The 24,715-nt window shown below is 54.1% G+C and overlaps 2 protein-coding genes across 15 annotated transcripts; one reads left to right on the top strand and one right to left on the bottom strand.

Moving 5' to 3' along the window:
- The first annotated feature begins 516 nt into the window (after window positions 1–516).
- On the top strand, window positions 517–22,393 carry UBXN11 (UBX domain protein 11). 14 transcript variants are annotated; one of them, XM_016132032.2, is made up of 15 exons: window positions 536–864; window positions 4,542–4,647; window positions 5,403–5,431; window positions 6,052–6,150; window positions 8,580–8,680; window positions 9,182–9,236; window positions 9,708–9,784; window positions 12,090–12,216; window positions 18,689–18,900; window positions 19,216–19,293; window positions 20,319–20,436; window positions 20,539–20,663; window positions 21,845–21,918; window positions 21,992–22,132; window positions 22,212–22,393. In XM_016132032.2, the coding sequence occupies exons 2-15, from the start codon at window positions 4,577–4,579 to the stop codon at window positions 22,354–22,356; spliced, it is 1,452 nt and encodes a 483-aa protein (XP_015987518.2). In that variant the 5' UTR covers window positions 536–864; window positions 4,542–4,576; the 3' UTR covers window positions 22,357–22,393. The 14 variants fall into 14 exon arrangements, with proteins under 14 accessions (XP_015987525.2, XP_036086233.1, XP_015987521.2 ...); XM_016132033.2 differs by having other exon boundaries at window positions 606–864; window positions 20,560–20,663; XM_016132035.2 differs by lacking the exon at window positions 6,052–6,150 and having other exon boundaries at window positions 533–864.
- Window positions 22,394–23,128: 735 nt separating this feature from the next.
- Window positions 23,129–24,674, bottom strand: SH3BGRL3 (SH3 domain binding glutamate rich protein like 3). Its single transcript, XM_016132045.2, has 3 exons — window positions 24,498–24,674; window positions 23,688–23,855; window positions 23,129–23,573 (listed from the first exon to the last, which is right to left on the bottom strand). The coding sequence occupies exons 1-3, from the start codon at window positions 24,543–24,545 to the stop codon at window positions 23,508–23,510; spliced, it is 282 nt and encodes a 93-aa protein (XP_015987531.1). The 5' UTR covers window positions 24,546–24,674; the 3' UTR covers window positions 23,129–23,507.
- Between the last annotated feature and the right edge of the window lie 41 nt (window positions 24,675–24,715).

The raw sequence follows: 24,715 nt of genomic DNA, 5'->3' as shown, positions 1-24,715 counted from the left end.
GTCATAGACTCCCAGACTATGACAGCTGGAAGGCTGAGGGATAATGCTAATGACAGTTAAAAGCAGGAAATGTTTCTGAAAACGTACTCTGTGTTGAGTGTTGGGACAGGTACTTTGCATATCTTACCTCATTTAATCTTCACAGCAACCCTGTGAGGTGGATATTATTTCCATTTTACAGATGAAGAAGCTAAGGTGAATAATTTGCCCAAGGGCACCCAAATCAGGAGCCAGTACTTTATGAAGCCAAAATCCATGCTCTTAACTGCCTAGTTGCTCTAATCTAACACCTTAATTTTATAGATGAGGCTCAGGAAGGGGAAAAAATTTTTACATAAAGGAACTAGAATTTGAGCGTCCTGTCAAGAAGTTAGCAGAGAAATTCCGATTTAAGGAACATTTATTAAGTATTTTCATCATTTCAATTCATGCTCAAAACAGCCCCACCCTAGTACTGTACTGATCAGATGGGGATACAGGCTCAGGAGGATAAGTAATTTTCCCCAAAATCAATTTAGCAAAACAGTGGTACTATCTGGATTACACATTCAGATCCGGAGGCTTCCAGCATTTCATGAATCTAACTCCATGTTCTTCGCTTTCGGCGCCTCCAGGTGGTATTAATGAACCCTCCATTTCCCCAGACCCTGAGCACTCTCAGAGAGATGGATTCTGGGACTTAGAGTATCCCGGGAAGAGTTCAGACTCTCTTGGCCAATAGAATCCGAGCACAGACGCCTCCGCTGCCTGATGGTTGCTCAGGGACTCGATTTAGCCAATGAGAAGCGCATGGGTTTTGGTCGCCTGGGAAACCGCGTGACAACAAGATGGCGGTGCTGCGGGACGGCTACAAGGCCCTGCATGGTGAGTCGGAAACCGAGGCCTTTCTGCCCGCGGAGTCACCTACGCAGGCTGGGGCCTCGCCCCGAGAGCCCAGCGGACCCTTGTCCCGGCTCCCCAGGAGGTCCACCGTGTCCTGGGAACTGATTCGGGCCCCTGCCTACCATGGCTACGCATGGAGGCGGGAGGAGGCGACGCGGCTCCCAGTGCGGACTTTGGTGGTGAAAGAAGTCGCGTGGCGAACGCTTCCAGCTGGGGATCTGGGGAATGAAGGCGTGCAGCCTGCTGGGCCCTGTAGGCGCTGGAGAGCAGTCGGGCCTCGGGGGAACGAATAGGTCAAAGAGGTGTGACGAAGGATGTTGTCAGTCAAGCACAGTCCTGACTTGGGTCCCAAAGGTGTAGAGGCATAGCCGCACAGCCCGAGGATGAAGGGGAGAACAATCCAACTTTTAGGCGTCTCTGGCCTGAGGGAGAAGGCAGTTTGCCCTTGCAAACTCCCAACGTGAAGGGAGCAGATATAGCTCTGTCCTGAGGAAACCCGTCTGAGAGAATAGAAGACACAGCCTGGCACCCTCAGGAGTCCCCAGACTGATGGAAAAATACAATCGTAGCCCTCGGGGGTCTCCGATGATACATGGGAAAATTGATCAGGAGACAGTGTGTTGGATTGGCCTGGAGTGAGACTAGAAAAAATAAAGTCAATTGTGGGACACTGTGACAGCCTCAAAGGGCAGTGAGAGCCCCACTAGGATGGCCAACAGTGGTCATAGAAAGGAGGAGCTATGTGTGAAAGACTTTACAGAGTTTAACTTGCAGGGTTTGGTAACTGATGGAATTAAGAGGGAAGAAAGGAGAGAAAATTTTTGTGGTGGATGATGGGGGCCCATTATGAAGGGAAAAGTAGGAGGAGCTTATTTTGAGGGCAGATGTTGAGTTGGGTTGGGGGCCAGGTCCTTTTTTTTCTATGATAGTTTTATCGAGATATAATTCACATACTATATACTTCACCCCTTTTAAATATAAATTTCAAGTTTTTAGTATATTCATGGAGTTATACAACCATCACCACAATCTATTTTAGAACATTTTCATCAGCCTAAAAAGACACCTTAGCAATTACTGCCTCTCTCCCCATTTACTCCTCAGCTGCCCCCAGCCCTAGGCAACCACTAATCTACTTTGTCTATAAATTTGCCCATTCTGGACATTTCATATGGATGGAATCATAACAACATGTGGTCTTTTATGACTGACTTCTTTCCCTCAGCATAATGTTTTTCAGGTTCATTCACACTGTAGCATGTATTTCATTTCTTTTTTTTTATTCCGAACAATCTTCCATTATAAGGATATACCACACTTGTTTATTCATTGGTCGATGGACATTTGGGTGGTTTCCACCTTTTGGCTACTATGAATAATGCTGCTATGAACATGTGTACAAGTTTTTGTGTAGACATGAGCTTTCGTTTCTCTTGGGTATATACCTAGTAGTGGAATTGCTAGGCCATAAAGTAATCTTTTGTGTTTAACCTTCTGTTGAACAGACTGTTTTCCACAGCACCATTTTACAGTCCAACAAAGGTTCCGATTTCCCCATATCCTAACACTTGTTAATTTCTGTCTTTTCGACCATTTTCTTTTGAGGGGTCATTATGGCAATGAGAGTTTGAAGAAGGAAGGAAGGGATAATCAGGTCTGGTGGAATTCATGCAGGACAGTTTTAGCCACTAAAGACACAGTGTCTGGGGCTTTTTAGTGTGATGAAAATGTTCTAAAATTGATTGTGGTGATGGTTACACAACTCTGTGATATTCATTATGATAACTATCTCTCAATAAAGCTTTTTTTTTTTTTTTGAAGTTCACATACTGTATGGTTTCATTTATATAACCTTCTTGAATTATGAAAATTATGGAGGTGGAAAACAGTAGTGGTTGCCAGGGGTTAGGGATGATGGAGAGAGGATCACGGGCGAGACTATAAAGGAGTAGCATAAGGGAGATGTAAATGGTGACAGAACAGTTCTGTATCTTGACTGCAGTGGTGGTTACACAAATGTACCCATGGGACGATATGGCTTGGAAGGATGCACACATATAATTATGTAAAATGTAACTATTGTGGGAAACTAGGTGAAAGATACAGAAGACCTCTCTACTGTTTTCCTGATCTCTCGTGAATCTATAATAATTTTAAAGTAAAAATTAAAATATAACTAAAGAACAAACAGAAACAAACTGATAAAAATTAGAGGGAATTAGCCCAGCCAAGGGAAGAGTGTAGTTAGGAGTGGGAGACCACTTCTGGAGGGAGTTCCAAGCGGGGAGCCATGTGCACAAAGGCCTGGTGCCTTTGAGGCCAGGCCGGCAGTTCAGAGTGGCTCAGGTGTGGGAGGGGAGAGGAAGGATGAGGTCAGGAGACACAGGCAGGGACCAGATAGATCATCCATTTAAGGGAATTGTGAATGTTTTTCTGTGAGTGAGAAGGAAGCACTGGGAGCTCTTAGCAGGGAAATGACATGTCAGCTTTGTGTTTAAAAGATCCCTCTGGTACAAGATGGAGATTGATTGAGGGAATGACAGGGGCTGTCACACGTGGCCACACAAACCATGAGAATGCCCGGACAAGAGAGCAGGGGCTGGGGCAGGCTGGAACAGATGTGGGAGACTGGATGGTCAGGGCAGGGAAACTCCGGGCCTGGTTCTTGGAGGGCTTCTCTGAGGAAGGGGCTGGTCATGAATTTTAAACTCCAGAATGAAGTCAGAGGAGGCTACCTCCAGGCGGCACAGGTCCCCTTGCTGGGCAGTTTCAAGAGCAGGGTAGAGGCCAGTGCCACACATTTCCAAAGTGGAACAAAAGACTTGATTCAGGCCCTGATGGAGGTCTTTTGGTTCTAGGATTTCTAGATACCAGCCACATAATATACTACTTAATTCACTGAATAGAGTGGTGCCCTTTAATTACGTCCCTGATGTGCATTCATCTTTCCAAAAGGAAGCAGTAAAGGAGAGAAACATTTATGAATGCCCTCCATGTGCCAATAACAATAAAAGCAACAACAGCCATAATTCACATTTGTAAGTGCTTCCTTTGAGTGTGATGCTGAGCTAGGTGCTTTATGTATGTTATCTCTGAATCTCCTGGGTAACCGTACCTGCCTGGCACTATTACCATACCCACTTTACACTAAAGGAAACTGAGGCACAGGTTACACTGGTGGACAGTAGAACCTGTCCAGAGCTTGGGCTCTGGGCCTCCCTGTCGTGCAGACCATGTCTTGGTCGAATCCTGCACTTGGATTGCCCCTCCCTGACTCTGAGATGTGGCGTCTGATAGGAAGGGAGGGGACACCTGGGCTTTGTGTCAACCAGCTCCTTGATGGATGCACAAAAGCCCAGGCCTCCTAGGTGGTCTCATGCCTGGGTTCTAAGTTTGGCTTCTGGCCCATCTCTGCACCCCAACCTACTCCCATTGCCTGTTCCCAGGCACAACTAGGACAGAGGCCTCCAGGATTAGAGCAGAGAGTGGGATGTCAGAGCAGCAGGCAGGTTTTGGGCACAGGGATCCTGAGGCCTAGCTCCCTCCAGAAACCTCAGCAAGGGCAGAGGGAAGCAGGGGAAAGTAGCCATGAAAGAGAAAGTTTCAGGCTACTTCCTGAGTGAATGGCCCCAAGGGCTGACTTTCTTCTTTTTACTCAGGGAGTTCCTGACAGCTAGAATCTAGAAGGAGAACTATGAGCTCACCTTTGGCTTCCCTTGGCAAGACTCGGAGAGTGCCTCTGCAGTCGGAGCCTGCGAATTCAAGGTAAGCGGCTGGCCTCTGGGGGCCCTTGTGTCCGTGCCCCTGCCTTCTCCTGGCTCCTCCTGTGGACTAGAATGACTGCTAGTGTCTTTGGGAGAACAGGAAGGAGTCACGTAGCTTTTCCTGCCACCTTATCTTTATACCTTCTGGGAGGCTCTATGTCATGTCAAGCATACGTTGGGTTGTACCCTCTAGTAGGGTATGGGCCCCATGGGAGTGACTCAGCACCCGTCTACTTATTAATTTGCATGAATTCTGCAAACACTGTTGGTGCACCTGCCCTGGGCCCAGCCATGTTCTGGGCTCTCAGTAAATGGAATCCTTTACATCTGTCTTTCATCTTTTCAAAGCATTTTTTTTTTACCTCCCTGCTTGCTCTTCTGAATACCACTTGAGTCATTTATAGGCCAAAGAGATCCAGAGAGGTTGAGCCGCAGGCCTGGGGTCCCACGGTCATTTCAAAGCAGAGCTGGGGCCGGGCTCCTGGACCTGGGGACTCTTGTCATCTTCTACCCAAGACTCTGCGCTCTACCTCTTCCTCATCCTCCTCTGTTGAGAGGAGTTGGGCACCCTGAAGCCTGCCCCTTGGCTTGTCCCAGGGCCGGGATGGGATTTGGGGATGGATGTCCTCAGGAGGCAGAGGCCCAACCTCCATCGCCCTAAGGCTCCCTGGGGCTTGCTGCCCAGAGCATCTCCCCTGATGACACTCCAGAGGGTCCTAACCTGTCTGTCTTCCTTCTTCCTGCCTGGCTTCCCAGGAGGCGAGAGATAAAACTCTATGGAGATGGTAAGTGTGGGCTCTGCCCTTGTGTCCACCTCACCTCCCATCCACCGCGTCTCCTTGTGGTTGGGCAGAGAAAGAACACGATGACCACCCCTGCCAGCCAGAGCAGCTGGCGCAGCGCCAGTGTTACCTACAGCTGTCCCACCCCCCACTGAGGACGGGGCTTCCTCCTGGCAGCTGTCAGATCAGGAGGCCACCCCTAGTGGCTATGTCGTCACTAGCATTTGGGGTTTCTCAGTGAATGCTGAGAGTCCATGAGGGGGCAAAATCCCAGCCCTCCTTCCTTTGGCAGCCTCCTCCAGCCCATAATAGTCTTTTCTCCCTAAAGTCCTGTCCTCACATTGCTACCCTGACTCCTGCAGCCTCAGATCCTTGCATCCTCACCCCACTCTTGTCCCCACTGAGGTGCCGGCATTGTTCACTCAAGTGCCTCCAGGAGCCAGGCTGGGAGAACTCTAAGAGGCCCGTTTGGTTGGGTCTTTGTTCACTAGCACCCCAAGTTTCCTATCCTCATACGCTTGCTGGGGCAGAGTACAGGCTGCTTCATCTTGGTTAGGGCCCGGGGCCCCAGTTTCCTCTGGGCCTTAGCGCCAGAGCAGCGACCTGGACATCCCTGTCTGCAGAAGATGAGGTGGATATGTCAAATGATGGACACAGCTCAGAAGAAAGGATCTCTGTCCCTTCCTGCTATGGCCGAAAAGGTGCTCCTGTGAGTAGGCAAGGTGAGGAGCAGAGGCCTAAAGGGGGTCCCAGCAGCAGGAGAGGGCCCCAGAGTAGCGAGGCCCAGAGAGGCATGGCACCTGTCCCCTCCTGCTGAGTCCAAGGCAGTTGCTCCCACTTGTGGTTGATCATGGCCATGTGCCTGTCCAGGGCCTGGTTTGGCTTAAAGCTACATGGGCCCTGTCCTTAGCTCAGGAAGTCTGGCCAAGCCATAGGCCAGGGTGTAGCTAGTGCTTCTGTAGTGGACCTGGCTATAGTTACCACCAAATGTGATGTCAGTGCGTCCAGGACTCAACAAAGGGCCTGAGGGTGACGCTCCGTCTCCAGCCATCTGCTTCCTGCTTTGCAGGGCTTTGGGCAAACCCCAAAGTCCTCTAGGCAGCCCTCGCCTGACCCATACCATCCACAAAGGCCTGTGGTGTCACTGTGGTCACAGAGGTGGCTGAAGTGGGATGGATTTGAAAATGACTTCCCAGAGGAGGTAGGATTGAGCAGGCCTGGGCAGAGGGGAGACATGGGCAGGCAGGATGAGCTGTGTGGAGCGCAGGGTCAGAGTCTGAGCTGGGAGTCTGGAGGAGCTGGGGAGAAGGTTAGAGTTCTCCACTAGCTGTGATACATTGGGTAAGCAACTTCCTGTCTCTCTAGCTCCATTTCCACCTCTTTGAAGTGAGAATAGGAACATGTAGGTCAGCACCCATCCATTTAACAGGTAGGGAGGGAGATTGACGTGGAAGCGGAGACAACGAGCCTGGCCCCACAGCCATTCAGTCACAAAAGGTCTCCTTCACCTCCGCTGGGGACACTCAGAATAGTAACCATAATGAGCAGGTCCTCCCCTTAAGGAGCCGTCCACCTACTCTCTGGACCTCACCCCTGCCATTCACTCCTCACCCCCACTGCCAGCCAGTGTCTCCCCCGCCCCCATATGACACGTCAGGACTTGCCTGTCCTATCACTGCTCTGTCAGCAGCATTCCACAGTTTCCCATGCCCTCCTCAGAACACCCCAGGCTCTTGGTCGCCATGACACCACTCTCCCGGAAGTCTTCCTGCCTCCTAGGTTTTTCCTCTCAGCATTCTTTGCTAGCTCCTTCTTATCCTCCAGCTTTTCAGTGTGGTGTTCCTCCCGCCTGGGTTCCCTCTCTCTGCTCTGCCTCAGCGAGTCAGTGAGCTCATACACCTGCCGACATCCATGTGCTGGCAGTTCCCAAACATCCACGTATCAGTCAAGAAGCTTTTAACTGCAAGTCAAAGAAAATCCTTGTTCAACTAGCACGAACATCAAGGAGGACTTATTGTCCCACACACCAAGAAGACCCTAAAGCGGCAGCTCAAAGTTTATGTTACGCCAACGGCTCAAAGACATCATCAAAAGCTCAGGCTTCTCTGTCTTCCCACTGAGCCACCTGTCACGGCCACCCACGTGGCTGCACGGTGGCGCCTGCCGTTCCCGCTTCTCACATACAGACGGCATGCAGGGAAAGAAGAGCACCTGCTTCTTCCCATGTCTCTCGCTTCTTTTCTCAGACTTTTTAATTTGAAAAATCTCCAGTATACAGAAAAGTTGAAATAATAGTACAATGAACACCCCTATGCCTTCCATCTAGATTTGGCAATTACTGACATTTTGCCACATTTGCTTCCTCTCTCCACACACACACACACACACACACACACACACACACACATGCATGAATGTAAATGCATTTCCTCAATGAACCATTTAGAAATCGATTACAGGTATAATGAAATTTCACCTCTAAATACATCAGTATGCATCTCCTAAGAATAAGCCTGTACATAACCACAATACTGTGATCACACCTAAGAACGAGTGTGATTCAGTGATACCTGCTAACATCTCTTCTGCGTTCACATTTCCCCAGTCCAAAACATTTCTCATAGCTATTTTTTTTTCCCCTGATCTAGATGCTAGTTGAGGGTCATGTGCTGCTTTTGATTGTAATGCCTTTGTAGAACAGAGTCCCTGCCTTTTTGAAAATGGCACTGTTTGAGGAGTCCAGGGCCCCTGTCTTGCAGGATGTCTCACGCTGTGGCTTTGCTGGCTGTTTAGCTTGCTGCTCTGTCCTCATCTTTCCTGTAAACTAGGGATGGGGTTTAGAGGCTTGATTTCATCGAGGGTGAACTTCAATGAGATGTGGCCCATATGGTGTACCACTTGCCCTTACACCTTGGACAAATTACAGAATCTCTCTGTGTCTCAGTTTCCTAAAGCATTTCTTCTGAGGCATGTCGTGAAGATTACATGAGTTGATTTATGAAAAGTGTTTGGGGCAGTCCCTATTATCTAGGTGGTAGCTACTGTCGTTACTCTTATTTTCACTCCTGGGAATCCCTCTCCCCCTACCCTGGACCCTCATACTTCAGCCTCAGCTCAAGGCCTGGGCTCTAGGACTTTATCTGGTTGGCAGTCCCTGTATCCCATGACTCGGAGCTGGTGGCCACCATGACAAGGAAGGTGCGGGATCTGGAGCGGCAGGTGAAGGCCCAGGCTGACGAGATGCTGTCCAAGGTGGGACCCCAGTGGGGAGAGGGCCAGGGTCTAGTCTGAGGGTTGGAGGGGCCCAGGCTGGGGTGGTCAGCGAAGCTACTACTGCAATAGGCCAGAGCGGATGTGTTCTAGAACCATCTCCCACCCTTAACTGCCTAGTTTGAGGGCCAGAAGTGGTCTGGGACTGTCCTGGGTCCCCATGACCAGAGTGGAGAGGTTAGGGGTCTTCTCCACAGCTGAGCAAGGCCCCTAGACCTCTGACTGGGTGGCAGCAGTGGCCACTGAGTGCTGGGGCACTCAGGATCGCTCCACACCTTTCTCCCACCTCAGTGGAACCACAAGGGCCATCTTAGGAGCAGAGTCTGTGCCAAAAGGTGGCAAGGGCAGGGGCCCTGAGTTCCCCAGTGCTTCCACAGAGGCAAGAATTCTGGACCATTCCTTCTGGAAGGGGCTTCCTTGGGTTCTGGGAACCACCGATCCTGCTCGCCCCCTTCCTCCATCCCCCACATCTTGTTGCCGTAGGATCGGAAGATACGGGCCCTGGAGGAGTTGGTGGAGACCCTCCAGGAACAAGAGAGTAAGAGGCTCTCTCAGTGGGCTGGTTGGCTTTCCTGTTGCACCTCCCATGGGCTGGTGACCCCTGAGCATCAGGGCTTCAAGTGCATGGAGCTGAGTGCCATGGTCGGATCTTGACAGCTGAGCTCAGACAGGGGCAGTGACATACCCAGGACACCGCCCTCCTGCATGGGAATGAGTCTCCTGAGTACAGACATAGCCCAGCACAGGGTGCTCCATCAAAAGCCTGGAGGAAATGCGGCCCCCTCAGGGGGCGAAGCTTCTCTCCACGAGGGTGGTGGGCTCCTCACAGTCAGCCAGGGCATCCCCTCTCAGGCAGGGGGAGAGGCCAAGACGCAGTTTTGGGTATCCTTCAAGTTCTCAAGGGGCAGCTTCTCCAGATGACCCTCAGGGAAGAGCTCTGAGCAAGGCCGGAGGTGGCCTGGCAGCCTCCGTGCCGAGGCAGCAGAACCTCTCTCCGTCTCTACCAAAGGCCAGATGTCCTCGCAGCAGCAAAAAGAGCTGGAGACGATGTGCGCACGGCTGCAGCGGCAAGTCGGGGAGATGGAGGTGAGAGAGGCAGCCGCCGCCTCAGGAACTGGGTCTGAGCCCCCCCTCCAGGGCCCCCTCACCACACACCCCACACCGAGGCGCTGCTCTGTGTTACCCCACTCAGGAGCAACCCAGAGTTTAAAGAACCAGGAAGGTGTCCGGGGTGGCACGCACCCCTCCTATCTGCCTGGGCTTCCTCTTCAGTCTCACCTTGAGCCACTCTCCCCTCTAGCCACTGGCCCTGCCTCTGATTCTTGGGCCACCTTGTGCTCTTTCTTACCTCTAGACCTCGGCCCATACTGATCCCTCTGCCTGAAATGTTTTTCCTACCTTCCTCTGGTGAGTTTTCACTCATCTCAGTCTCAAATCAAGGTGGGGCTGGCTCTCTGTCCTGTATTTCCTTAGAACACGCCAGGCTCCCCAGGGTGGTGGGGGAGGGGAGGGACCGCTTTCCCCCTGTTCAGTGCTTGGTGCCTGGCCATATGTTTACCGAATAGGTCACAGCCATCCCCTGCCTCTGAACGTGGCATCTCAGTCACTCATTGTCACCTTCCTTGTTCCCATTCATATAGCAAGGCTCAAACTGGAGGGATCTTTCGTTTCAGGGAGGGTCCTGGGCAGGCGTGCTTCCTCAGCACCCACTGCTCCCTCACTGGCCCCACCAGAAGCTCTTCCTGGGGTCTAACCCCTCCTACTCCACACGGAGTTGGTTTCCAAAGCCCCAGCCTAACTCCCAAGCCACAGCTACAGCCGAGCTCCCACCTCAGCCCCACCCCTCACTGCCTGTTCGAACCTGGGACTCCGGGGAAACGTAGCTGCTTCCTGAGCAGCCTGGTGGGAATGCTGGCAGCCCGCGGGTCTTCTCTGAGTAGCTGCCGCAGGGGGCAAGGGCTGGGCCCCAGAGCCTCAGGGCAGAGGGCATTGGGGTCCGCACGTTCAGAGCATTCCCACGTTGCTTCATCGGTTTAACAGACTCATACAAAGTATCTCCTGAGTCCCAGTCATGAGGCAGCCTTGGTCATGAGGCTGACAGTCTGGATGGGACAGAGGCATAAACAAGTACACAGAAAGATACACAAATACAGAGAATAGATGGAATATTTCAGTGGGTGACACAATAGAGACTAGTTGGGGTTTGGGCCATTCTGTGGGGTGACATTGCGCAAGAGATCTGGAGGGCGCAAGGGAGGCTGAGAAAGCGGATCCAGGCTGAATAAATGAAATGCACCTCCCACTGCTGAAACTTGGCTTGTGATGGGGGGTTATAGGAACAAGAGGGAGAACCAGAGGAGGCCACAGGGGTCACATTATGGGAGGCTTGCCGACAGTGTGGGCTCAGACTCAGATCTGCAGGAATGGGAAACTACAAGAAGCTTTCAGTTAGAGGAGTGGAGGGGGAAAGGCAAGTAGAAGCTCACTTCAAATTGTCTGTGAGAAAGAGGACCGTGGCTTGAACAAGGGTAGCAGCAAAGGAGTGTGGAGTGGAGTGGAGGTGGTACCCACAGGCCTCGAAGGTCATGGGGAAACAGAGAGGAATGGGTCATGGGTGAGGCCTAGGTGGAGGGGGTGCCATTGACTAAAAGTGGAAGACCTGAAGATGAAGAGGTTGGGAGATAGGGGCAAGGAGTAGTGACCATTGGAGACACCTGTTACACATCTCAGTGGAGACGGTTGGAAGTGCGAAACTGAAAAGGAACCGCGTGTTGCAAGAGATGAAGACAGAAGTGTGCCCACCGGGTTTGGCACAGGGCAGGTGGCTGGTGGCTGCGCGTGAGCAGATGCAGTGAGTTGTGGAGATGGGGGCCAGGTTGGAGTGGAAAGACGAGAAAGGGGGTTGAACCAGCAACAGAAAATGTAGACAGCTCAGAAGTTTTCCTGTGGCAGAGATGTGAAACCCAGCCTAGGGCGGCTGCGTGCATGCAGGTGGCCACATCCTCTCGGTCCTACAGAGCAGGGCGTCTCTGCCCCTCCTCCTCCTCCTCCTCCTCAGGCCAAACTCCTACGGTTCCCCACTGCCATAATGGCTGCCTTCAGTGAGTTCTTACTTGTGCCAGGCACTGTGCTAAATACTTGACATGAATTATTTTACTTAGTCCTCCTCACAAATCTATGGGGCAGGTGCTGTCATCTTCATTTTATAAGAAGCCCGAAGCTCTAGGAGGTGAAGTGGCTTCCCAAGTTCACAGCCAGAAAGTAGCCAACACCCCCAGGCCCATCTCTGGGAGCTGAGGCCTGAGGCTGGAGTCCGAGCAGATGCCATCTCTTCCTTGGCAAGGGGCTGAGCTGACAGTACCCCCTGCATCTACCCCTTCTCTCCCTCCAGCGGTTCCTCGGTGACTATGGCCTGCAGTGGGTGGGCGAGCCCACGGACCAGGAAGACTCAGAGGACAGTACAGACTCAGAAGGTAGCAAGAGGGACTGGATGACGGTCAAGAAGTTCTGGAAGCCAGGTAGAGTAGGGGGTTCACCCCTAACCCCTCCTACGAAGTGAATTCTCCAGTAGGTTTCTTTTGGCCAGCAGCTGTCCAGAGGCCATCTCATTCATGGCCCAGCTTCCAAGCATGAGGTGTCATCCTGAGACATCCCACGCCTTGCCTCTGACCTAGGGCAAGAAGGAAAGGTCTTAGCCTCCGTCACTGGTCACCTGACCTGCCGCCACTTTCTTCCTCTGGTCTCTCCTCAGAGTCTCTGCTTGTTCATCTTTCAAAGATCCAGAGACTCAGAGATATAAGATGTAACAAGACCTCACTTGTCAGGCACCATCGTTTACAAAATGTCATCCATCCAAAAGCTGTTGCCTTTAAAAGCAATCTCGCTGCTTTGGAAACTGCCCTTCAATTCCAGGACTTGGCCTCCCCTTGGGCTCCCTTTCCAGGTTCATTTATAGTCAGACGATTGAAATCTACCTGCTTCTATGGGACTCACCACTTTGTATTTTTAACTTGACTGTTAATATCTAGAGGGATGTGCCCCATAGATTTGGGACCGTAGAACTGGCCCTTTCTGAAAGCCGGGTCCATTCTCTTCAAAGAGTGGGGGTTCTTGCTCAGCAGGTACTTCTCCAGGCTCTGGAGCTGGTCAAACCTGGGTCCTCATCTCCACTCCACCACGATTCTAGGTGTGACTTGCGCACATGACTTCCATTCTCTGTGCCTCCAGTTTCTCATCAATGGGAGTTTGCTCTTCTCCATGGAGTTAAAAGGATTCAGTGGGTTAGACGAGAGTACTTAGTACTGACCTTGTACGTCATCAGCCCAACAAGTGGAGGCTCTTACTGTTTTCCACGGTCGGTCGGAGGCAGTGGCAGCCTCATGGTAACATGGGCATGGCTTCCCAAGGAGACTCTTTGGAAGATAACAGCACTCTCTCGATCTCCTAAGTTTCCTACTGGATAAAAACCCAGACTCAAAGCATGAGAGTCCTACCTGCTCTTCAGCCTGAGCTTTGGCCAGATCCCTGTAAATCATCGGGCACAGCTCCCTCACTACTTGTTCTGAAAACACCCCTTTCCACTCGCACAACACCTGCAGCTTTCAAAGTATTTTCAGATGCGGCCTTGACATGGGCCAGGTGTTATTCCATTTTACACATGGGAAAAGTGAAGCACTTAAGACGTCTGAAGACTGTTGAGTGAAGAGGGGTGAGACTCCCACATTTGGGAGGTGGCTACAGTCGTGTAGGCAGAGGGGAGATGATGTCCAGTGTAAGGGCGGTACGGGCAGCGATGGCGAGAAGGTGCAGACCAGAGACTTAGGCGGTAGAATCCATGGCCTTGGTGATTGACTGACTGTACATGTGTGGAGCATGGCTGCGAGGGAAGATGCTGAGTCTGTTTGGGACAAAGATGGGATGCTGTGTGGCTCCCGGGCCATGCGAGGAGAGGTGGGGGGTGGGGCATCCTGCTGCCCAGAACTATGTGGGCCTGGCCATTCCAGCTGCTCAATGCATTAACAACCCTGGGCCGAGTGCTGTGGGAAGAGTTCTCCAGGGAGCTCCCTCCCCAGGTGAGAGGTGAGGCCCTGGCAGGCGACTGCCAGGTGCTATAAGAATGTGTGTTCGTGGGGTCTAGGGCGGAAGCCCTGCCGGCACTTCACCCAGGGCCCCTGCTGTGGGGAGCTGGGCTCAGGCCTCGCAAGACCCTGCCGACTTGTTGGAGGGCAGCTCGCCTTCTGGCTGCTGAAGGCCTCTCTGCTACTTTGGGGAGGGGTCAGACCAGAAAGCTGGTTTCCATCCCTAGCTCTGTAGATTCCTACCCTCTGCCCACCCCTGCACCCCAAAAGAGAGTAGCCCCCGCTCTGTTCTGGGTTGTTTATTTGTGCTCAGAGTAAGGGTGGCTCTGGAGCTGACCGCTTCACAGCTAAAGCGGCTCGCGAAAGCTGCCTGGCCATGTGCACGCTCCCTCTGTGCGTCTTTTGCTTTTTGATTCTTCAACCTAGAGGGGCCTCCATTTAGCTCTTCCGCCAGATGAACAACATGTTTTTCATTTCAGCAGCTTTTCCTTCTGAGAATTCCCTCTCTCCTGGTTTCTCCCTTCTTTCCCCCACCGCCTTGTCCCCAGATACCAGCTTGCTCCTGCCCCAAGGGCCCCTGGGATCCACAAAGTTGGCCTCTTCCGGGCCCTGATGCTCTGGTTCTCTCTCTAGGATACCGTGCCCCACAGCCCCTGGGGCGGCCTGCCGGGGCACCTATATAGGGCTGAAGTGGGACTGATTTTGTTCTAGAGCCTGGGCCTCTTGCTTTGGGGAAGAAGGTCTCTTGGGTCCACAAAGAGGGCCCAGCAGGTGGAAAAGCTTCCAAGAGCTTGGCCTCAGGCTGGATCATGCACCTCTCCCCACCCTCCCTACCAGTATATTGAGTATCAAATAGGGTTTGGTGCCAAGCGCTTCAGGGTATATGGACGCATGAGAGGAACAGTTCTGCTCTGGTCCCACCACGGGCTGAGCTTCAGGGCTGAGAGCTCCAGCCAACTCTGAGCTCACTACCCGCTTCCCTGTCCCCCTCTGAGCCCCTCCCTCCCCCATACCCTCCATCCTCACTGAGCTGCTCATTTCCCCCACCCCTCATCAAGGTCCAGTGCTCCTACATCTCCCCTTCTCCCTGCCAGTCACCTGCCCCCACCCCCCACCTCTTCCCTCCCCTGCTCAGGAAGCCACACAGACTTTATGGGCTGCAGGGGCTTCACTTGACCCTGGTCCCCCTTGAGCCCCTAGAAATGGCCTGGCCCAGACCCCGGGCACGCTAGGCTCCTCCCCATCCTCACTTCCCTCTCAGGCCTGTGCTGTGTCCCTTAAGTCCCTTGCCCCCTTTCCTCCTCTCCTTTGAACTTGCCCCAGCAAAGGTACTTTAAAGCTGTAGCTGCTCCAGGGCATGTGGGGAGGGGCTCTGCAGGAGAATCCTCATCTGTGGAATGAGGAGATGGAATGTGGAATGACGGACCCCCTAGGCCACTGAAAGCACCGAATGGAGAGGTGGATGAACAACAACCCTGAGCCACTGTTGCTTAGCCCCGTGATGCCCCAGAGTGCCCAGCACAGGCCAGGGCATGTGCACATGCACGTGATTGGCAGATGGTAGCCAGGTGCCCAGGCCTCAGTGATCAGAGTATGTTGGGAGATGCAGGGACAAACCCCTGCACTGGATGAGGTGGGAGCAGGCGGCAGTTCTCAGCTGTAGGGGCCAGAGTGTTGGTCGTGGCCCTGGCACAGCAGAGCGAATGCAGGTAAAGTCCCCAGAGCAGCTGTGACTTGCAGGTATATGGAAATGGGTCCATTTTCTGTTCAATGTTCTTTGCCAGAGGTGGTGGAGATGGGGCAGGCCAGGGCGCCTCGGGCGCTACCTTGGTATTTCACAGCAGCAGACGGTCCAGCGAAGGTGCTCACCTGCTGACAGTGACAGGGTCTGCCCTCTGGGCTCCCAGCCCCCACAGTGGCACTTAACACATGCCATTGTCATGGTTTTTCACCCTGTCTCCTTCACTCGCTTATGAGCCTGACATGGGCAGGACCCTGAGCATGGCCATAGCCATGGTTCTCTGGGCCTACCAGAGCATGGGTGCTCCAGACATATTTGCTGGATGGCAGATTGGAGGGATGGAGACAGTACATGCTTCTCGAGCACCTGCTCTGGACCAGGCCCAGGGCTGGATGCTCTAGCCTGGGCTCAAGGAATACCTGATGTTATTTGGAAAGTCAAACAAGCAAACAAAATGACAGCAGCCTGTGACAAGGGCTAAGGAAATTACTCAAGGGCTCCAGGAACCCAGGAAGAATAGGAGCCTAGCCTCAGGGCTGGTGGGGGGTGGCTTCTAGCAAGGCCTCTCAGAGGAGGTGAACTACCCTGAGCCCTGCAATGAGCAAGAGTGTAGGAGTTAGTGACAACAGCCACCATCTGCCAGGCATTTCCCTGAGCCTCACAGCAGCCCTGCGAAGTGGTGACTGGTTATCATTCTTATTTTATAGAAGAGGAAGCCGAGGCCCAGAGAGGTTGGCCCACTTGCCCAGGGTTACACACCAGTGTGACTCCAGAGCATGAGGGGGGGACCATGTTGAGGGGAGGCTGGGGAGACCAGGCTCTGAGGGTGTCGGGAGTTGGGCCGAGGAGCTTGGACTTGATCTCCATACCTACCTACTCCCCTTTTTAATAAAATCATGGGCTCTCGAAGCTGAATGAGGCTTCAGAGATGATCTCGGTGCACTGCGCCCCTCCTTGGATAGGGACCCCGGTGAGCAGTGTCTGAAGAACCAGCACTGAGAGGCAGCCTGCGTCGTCACTGAGAACAGAGGCTTAAAGTCACCTGGACCCTGCTTTGTGACCCAGGGCATGTTGCCTCACAAGGCTCAGTTTCCTCATCATCCACAGTTGCCACATCATCTGTAAATTGGGAGTGGCAGTACGTGTTTCTGGTGCTTGGCGTGAAAGAAACATTCACTGAGTCGTCATCACAGTCTGTTCACAGCTGAGTTTTGTGGGCAGGATGAAGGTTTCTCTCATCGACCCATTCCGTGGGAAGGAAAGCTACGGCTCGGAGAGGAAATGGCCTCTGAGCTGCCTTACCCCATGAACAGGGCCAGGCTTCTGCCGAGCTCCTCCTGCTGTGTGGAGGCAATCCCAGGCCTTTTCCTCTTAGCCCTGCTTTGCCCAGAGTCGCGGTTCTTTCTCCTGGGCCCCTTGCCTCCGCTCTGCCGCGTCCGATTCCTACCCAGCCACGCTGCTTTCACTTCTCTGAGTCCTAGTCCACTGGCTGACAGTCTTCAGGCTGATTTTTCTCTGCAAACTTCTCTTTTCCCATTCATTTCTTCTTGGCATCCACCTATGGGCTTCTCTTGCCCCTCCCCTGGTGACCACCCCATGCCTGTCAGCTCCCTGAAAAAACTGTGGTCCTAGGACTCAGCCTACCAGTCAGCCTACTCAGTGGTTCTCCTGGCTCTGCTGGGTGTGGTCTTGGGCCAAATTGTCTGTCCTTTCTAGACCTCACTTTCCCCATCTGTAAGAATATAAGGACCAGGGCAGGCGTTGAAGAAGATGAGCTTTTCTGTTATTTTTAGGTTCACTAATGTGTTCTGAAAGTAGTTGTTAAAGGCAAATAGTGTCTTAACATTGTTCTGACTCATACCAGGGATGCTGTGCTCTGTGAGTTTTTCCTGGGAATCTCAGGGACTCCAGGAGACCCTGTGAAGAAGTGGGGTACAGGTGCAGCCCCTGCAACAGTAGGAAATGTAGGGGAGAGGGGGAGGACTGACTGTTGAGGTCTACCGTTTTACCAGTGCAAAGGCAACAGGAAACAGCCGCGTATATTTGTACTTCCCCAGACAACCACTGTACCTCCATGGGGAAAGGAATTGGGTCCCGAGAGCCCTGACCCACATCCTGTTGCAGCCTGGCTATCCTGATGAAAAACAGCCTCCAAGAAGGCCCAGAAGGTCACTAGTGTTTGGTGGGGTTACAGCCTAGTAGATGACTTACTTGGGAGCCAGGTCCCTTCAAGGACCAAGAATAGGACCCTCGCCGATCTCCTGCCAGCATCCTACCTGCCCTCTACCCTTTCTGCTCTGGTGGCTGTCCCACCACCCCGTCTGTAACCCCTGAAGCTTATGCACAGCTGTATATGCAACACAGTTTTCAGAAGAGGAGGCCGGAACTTCTGTCAGCTTCTCAAAGGGGTCTATGACCCAGAAATAGTTGCACAACCCGAGGTCTGCCTCACATCTGTTCTGTCCAGCAGCTGTCCAGACATCTTCCTTAACAGCCATCTGTCCTTATCCCGACCTCTCTCTCTCCTGATGTCACAGATGGGCGGGAGAAACAGACTCTAAAGTCAACCCCTCCTCCAATTTGCCAGGGGGCCTGGGGCAAGGTATTTTTCATCTCTGGGCCTGTTTCCTCATGTGCTAAATGGCGATAAGTAACCTCTGCCTCAGAGCCTCTGAGTTGTCCTGAGGTCCTTGTGTACAAGGTAGAGTTGGTAACAATAATCAACATGGACAGAGTGCTTATTCCCTGCTGGCCCTCACATGGTCGGTTGTCATCTTGGACCTCAGTTGCTAACCCTGTGCCTGACACAGACAGACCTGGGATTATATTTCACTTCTGCCACTTTGTGCACCCCTAGGCAAGCCATTAGCCTTCTATAACCCTCAGTTTCCTCATCTGAGAAATGGGGCTGATTGTAGCCACTACGGTGTAGGGTTGGGATGGAAAGAGAATGGGACAATAGATATTAAACCCCTGGCACAAAGTACATGCTCAATAAAAGATAGCTATTATTATCTATTGTTAGTTGTCCCTCCTCCTCCCTGGGTGGTCATTTAAGGAGATGCTAAGCCCACTGCCCATCGCCCATCACGCATCACGCTAGGTGGCATGGAAGCCAGGGCACATGGCAGCCATGAAGAGAGGCCCATGGATGTCTATCCTCTTCGCTAGGGGATTCATTGGTGCCCCCTGAGGTGGACTTTGACAGGCTGCTGGCCAGCCTGAAGGATCTCAGTGAGCTGGTAGACAGCGAAACCCCGGTGACGCCAGTGCCCAGTGGAGCGCGGCTCTGTGCCCTTGAGCCCATCCCACTGAAGCTCTACCGGAATGGCATCATGATGTTTGATGGGCCCTTCCGGCCCTTCCATGATCCCTCCACACAGGTAAGAGTCAGGGGCGAGGGGAGACAGGCCAGTATACACTCGGGCCTCTCTAGTGCTCCCCACTCTGTTCACTATTAGTTGGAGATGGTGGTGTCTAGCTCACTTAGGGCCCATCCTGCTCCCCATGAGCACCCAGGTCCACGCTGAACTTGTAGAGCCTCCCCTGCCTTGCCCCCCACTCCCACCAAGTCCTGTGCCAGAGTGTAATCTATTGGGTAAGCCCATAGCCCAGGGCCTGCCATCTAGACAGGAAGCAGGGTGGGGGCCACCACACAGGTCTAACTGGTCCTCACCCTTTTTCTTCTCCCCCTGCAGCGCTGCCTCCGAGATATATTGGATGGCTTCTTCCCCTTAGAGCTCCAGCGCCTGTACCCTGATGGGGTCCCTTTTAAGGTGATGGGCAGCTCCTCAAACCAGCCATTCCCTATGGGGATTTTGGAGGGCTGGGGACAAACATCTTCCCTATGCATCACCCAGTCTGAGGTGCAAAGCCACTGTCCCACCTCAAGGTACCCCAATCTGATGACCTCCAGGAGGAGGGTGAGCCTGACACAGCTGGGAAGGGAGTGGGGAGGCTGCCAGGGCCACAGTTGCCGCAGCAGCAGCAGCAGCAGCGGCAGCCTGTGGCTAAGCAACAGACAGCACCCCCTGCTGGCACCATGAAGGCATAGGCTTCAGCCATGCGTACCACTGCTCCTCCAGCATTCAGGACACCCTGACACCCTGGGGTCCCTGAGGAGTCTATGCAAAAGTGACCCAGCTTCCCCCTGAGGCTCCTGGAGCCATCTGGTTGGGGTGGAAGGGAATGCCATGAGGGGCAAGTGTTGGGACTAAAGGATATGGGATGAAGCCGGGCCACTGCTGGGCGTGAGATGCAGGGTGCTGGGACGAGACCATGACAGGGTCCCAGAGGGTGGCGTGTGAGTTCCACAGCAAGAGCACGTGAGGGGATGTGTGCCGCTGCGGCTTGGGAAATAGCGTGTCGTGATTGGGGGTTTTTGAGGCAGCGCGTGCCACGATGGGCCCAGGATGTATACCTCGATGGGGACAAGGGAGGTGACATATGCAATGGTGGGGTCTGCTCTGCAGACTAGAGGACAGCGAAGGCTTAACCTCTTCCTAACACCGTCGTCCTTCCCCTCCTTGTGGGCTCCCGAAGGGCTTTCTGAGGATGTCAGTAAAGTGGCTCCAGCTGGCATGGTGAGGGGTGCCTGCAGGAAGAGCAGGGCCCAGGTGTGCGATAGCAGTATGAACTTCAGCTCTCCTGCTCTGTCCCAGGGCCTCAGTGTCCTCGTCTGTAGAGTGGGGTTTGCATCAGACCATTCCTCGGGCCTAGTCCCTGGGGCCTGGGCAAACAGGGGTTGGGGTGGGGCCCAGGGCTGAAGAGCTGGGTCTGCCGCTGTCTCCCTTCTTGCCAGGTGAGTGACCTGCGCAATCAGGTCTACCCAGAGAATGGGTTGGACCCATTCCCAGGTGAGGGCCGCGTGGTCGGCCAGCAGAGGATTCGCAAGCTCTCAGTCGCAGTGGAGTACCCAGGTGAGCTCGGCCCTGAGGCTGAGCCAGGTGGTGGGGGCACCGTGTAGGACAAGCTCCAGATGTCGTCCTTCACTGTCACTCACAGTCCCTCTCTGGGCCAAGGCTCCAATGCCCTCCCTGCAGGTTCCAGGATGACCCCCGAGAAGTTCCTGAACCGTCTGCCCAAGTTTGTGATCCGTAAAGGCGAGGTGATTGACATCCGGGGCCCCATCCGGGACACCCTGCAGGTGAGGCCCTCACTAGCTCCTCCAGCCTCCTTGGGGGGCTTTACCATCAATCCTGGCCAAGCCTACCAGAGCAGTGGCTTGTGTGGAGGCTGTCTTGGGAGCCCCTGAGGAGGGCCTGGATGGAGAGATGGGTACCTCAAGAGCTGTCCCACTGTCTCCTGTGGAGCTGGGTTCAGTGGTGTGGCTATAAGAGGAAGAAGGTCAGAGTCTAGGCCAGGGGTGAGCCCTAGGCCCAGGCCACCCCCTCGTTCAGACCAAAATATCCACTTCAGTCCTGGAGACCCCTTCCTGGCCCTCACAGAACTCATCATCCTCACGCCCCATCCTGCTAATCCTTCCACACTTCCACCTGTGAAAAGTTCCAAACCTGAGTTTCCCAGGACTCTCTACCTCCTCATATTGCCAAGTCCTAGCTGATCTGTTGATCTCCAGAACTTCTCCTGAATCCATTCCTTCTCTCCATTCCCACCACCTACCCTTCTAGTCTAAGCTCCAGAGTGTCTCTTTCAGACAACTGAAGTCGTCTCACTGGCCTCCCCGTTCCACTCCTGCCCTGCAAACTACCCTCCCCCAGCAGCCTCTGCACTTTTAAAAATGTAAATTGGATCTTGGCTCTTCCTTGTTGAAACCTTGTGGTGGTTCCTGGGTAAGGCTAAGCTCTTACCCCAGCACTCAAGGCCTGTGCTCTTTCCACCTCTAAACTTTTCTTTCTTCCACTCCAACCTGATTCCCAGCTTTAGCCCCACGAACTGCTGACACTTTTCCAAATATATCACCTCCTCTCTGAAGCCTTCCCTGACCTGGAGACCTTTGCCCACGGTGCCTAGACTATCCCTGCACTCCGTCGCATTTCTAAGGACTCCTATTCCTTCAGTCACTGCTCAGGTGTCATTTCTCCAGGGAAGCCTTCCAGCTCGGCATCCAGCCTGGTCATCATCAATGTGGGGGTTCTGTCTTCCCCACTAAGTTGCCACACCTCAAGACTTTTTGGAGGATGGAGCTGCCTCCCAAAGCTTCCCTTCCATTTCCTCTCCTTGGGCATTCCTTTACACAGAACACCCCGCCTTAGGCTCATTGGTCTCATCCATTTCTGGTCAGGGATGTTTCCTCTAAGGGTTGGGGGTGGGGTATGACTCTGGCAGGGCCCAGGGCTCTGTCCACTTTCCATCGATGCCTTCCAGAACTGCTGCCCGTGGCCTGCCCGGATCCAGGAGATTGTGGTGGAGACGCCTACTTTAGCTGCTGAGCGAGAGAGGTGAGGGCAGAGTGGAGAGGTGAGGACCTGGGGGATAGGCCATGGGGGACACTGACAGCCTCTGGGCCCGCAGGAGTCAGGAGTCACCTGAATCACCATCGCCCCCCCTCTCCATGCTACGCATCAAGTCTGAAAATGGTGAGCAGGCCTTCCTGCTGATGATGCGGCCAGAGGACACTGTCGGTGATGTGCGCGCCCTGCTCGCACAGGCCAGGTTGGTGCAGGGCAGGGCTGGAGGCCGCATGGGGCTCTGGTCCCGTGACGCAGCCTGATTCATTATGCCGGGTCCCCAGGGCCGTAGATGCAAACACCTTCGAAATCTTCAGTACGTTCCCGCCCACGGTCTACGAGGACGCACTCACGCTGCAGGCTGCGGGCCTGGTGCCCAACGCGGCACTGCTCCTGCGGGCGCGCCGGGCTCCGCCGTCAGCCCCCTGACCCGGCCCCCACTGCGAATAAAGCACCCGCCCACCCACACCGGCTGCTCCACCAGGCTCTCATGGAGGGGCCGCCCAGGCCAAGGAAGATTTCCCAACCCAGCTGGGCCGGGGGAGGGGGCAGTGCCGAAGGCGAAGGCCCTCATTGTAACGTGAGCTCCAGCTGGCAGGCCTAGCCCTGGGTCTTTGTCCTCTAGGTCCCTTTCTCCGCAGAAGGGCTAAGCACACCCAGTGGAGGGAAGGCCGGCCCAGCACAGGCATAGCTGGGGCAGCAGGGCCTCATGTACAAGTGTGCAGCCAGCAGATCCCTGAGCACAGATATGCACAGAATCACAAGCACGTGGAGATACTTCCTCAACCCTATGCACAAAGCCACGGCCCACAAACTGGCAGAAATGTGGCTGTGTACCCGCTCCTGTGACACACCCGCTTAGCCAGTCTGCCGGAACATAGGCAGGCAGCCACATGGGACAGCAACATTACTGACAGGAATGCAAATGTGCAGTACACACCAAGGCACAGACATGTCATAGGCACCATCACATGCATGTGAACTGGAGGGGGACCCACCCCCAGTTTTCAGAAACCATCGGTCCACACAGGTATGTGTACGCCAGACACATATCCACACACATGCACTATCATACACAGATGCCACACAGAGAACAGCACAGCCCACCTGCCCACAGGAGCACGGCCTCAGCACACCAGCATCTAGCAGCCTCGCTCAGACCAGGGACCCAGGATTTCCAGGCCACACCAAACAGACACAGTGCCAGTGGAATGGGATATTTAATTGTCTTTATGGTGCTCCCGGGTTGAGGACTGCGGGGCCTTTGGCAAAGCCCTGGCTAATGGAAACAAAGGTGCCCATCAGCCAGTGCCAGGCAGGGTAGAAGCCTCAGGGCCGGGCTGAGAACAGCCAGCACTTGGGCTGTTGCTTAAGACAATTTCTGAGAATACTGGGTAAGGAATGTTGCCTCTGAATGGAGGAGAGGGGGCTATAGTTGGAGGAGGGGGAGAGGCTGGATTTGGGGGAGGGGCTCCAAGGTCAGGTTAGAAATAACAGGGAGTTGGTCACAAGGTCCTTCATGGCCAGCGATGGCTGGGGGAATGTGATGGCGAAGTCCAGTAGGCTGGTTTGGGCTTGGCTCAGGCCAGTTTCAGGAACTCCTGCAGCGTGTTCTGTTCCACAGCCTCCACGAAGAGCTCATAGTCCTGTGGGAGGGGATATGAGACGTGGTCACCTGAGTGCTGGTGCTTTGTCTCAGGTCTGACTCTGGCCGGAGTCCTCCTACAACACTCCCCCTCCCACAGCCCACAGGACCATACCCCACAGTACTGGTCCCCGTTGACAATCTGGGGTGGGGTGGCCTTGGGATTGCCTGCCAAGGCTCGCATCTCTTCCCGTAGGGCGTTGTCCTGGGAGATGTCCACTAGTTGGTACTGGATGCGCTTGCCATCCAGGATGCGGGTCACCTCGCTCTGCTGAGACTTGATCTAGGGGCAGAGGGTGGGCAGGGGTTAGTGAGCAGGCTAGAGGACTTATGGGTGGAACGCTGATAAGAGTGACTGTGGCCAAGAGCTTTTGTCCCCTTATCCCTCTCTGCACCATAGGGGAGGGCTCTGGCCACTAGGGCTTTGGAAGATGATTCAGGCTTGCTGTGGTGCAGCAGGGGAGAGGGACCACCATCCCTGGGGAGGGGAGTCAGAATGGAGGGAAGTGGGATAAAGTTAAGGGTGGAGAGAGCCAGTTCCGGGAGGAGAAGGTAGGGCAGGCCTAGGTGGAGGCTGGTAAGGGGCCGCCCTGCCCCAGGTACACACACGGTAGAGGAGAGGAAGGGCAAGATAAGGATGCGGTCGGGGTCCTCCTGGTAGTGGGAGCGCAGAGAATGGAGCTGAGTAGTGGGGGGATGGGCGTGGGCAGTTCAAATTGGGGTTGCTGAGGCTCCAGGATGCCCAATGAAGGCATTCATGATGAGGCCGCGGGGGGGCGGAGGTGGGGTAGGGCACACCCTGGGATCCGACCAGGGAGGCCGTTCCCCGCGCCTCACCGCCCCAACCCGCCCCCCACCCTCGCCCTGGGGGCGGGTCTGGGCACCCTGCGCTCTCCTTGAGCGCGGGCCCCAGACACACACTCACTTCGCGGGAGCCGGTGACCGACGTGCTGTAGACACGCAGACCACTCATGCTGCGGGTAGACTGACGGACAGGCGGCGGTAAAAGCAGCTGCACGGCCTGGAGACGACGCCGCAGCTCTCGGGAGCGGTTTCCTTCCTGCTCAGCCCGCGAGTCACCGCTCTCGGGACCAATGGGAGGCGCGGGCAGGGGCGGGGTCTATGCTACCCCGCCCAGCGCAC

The sequence above is a fragment of the Rousettus aegyptiacus genome, unplaced genomic scaffold, assembly GCF_014176215.1.
Source record: "Rousettus aegyptiacus isolate mRouAeg1 unplaced genomic scaffold, mRouAeg1.p scaffold_m13_p_1, whole genome shotgun sequence".
In the NCBI taxonomy this organism is placed as follows: domain Eukaryota; kingdom Metazoa; phylum Chordata; class Mammalia; order Chiroptera; family Pteropodidae; genus Rousettus; species Rousettus aegyptiacus.
The sequence above is the reverse complement of the archived record's forward strand: the minus strand, read 5'-3'. Positions and strand labels throughout refer to the sequence as shown.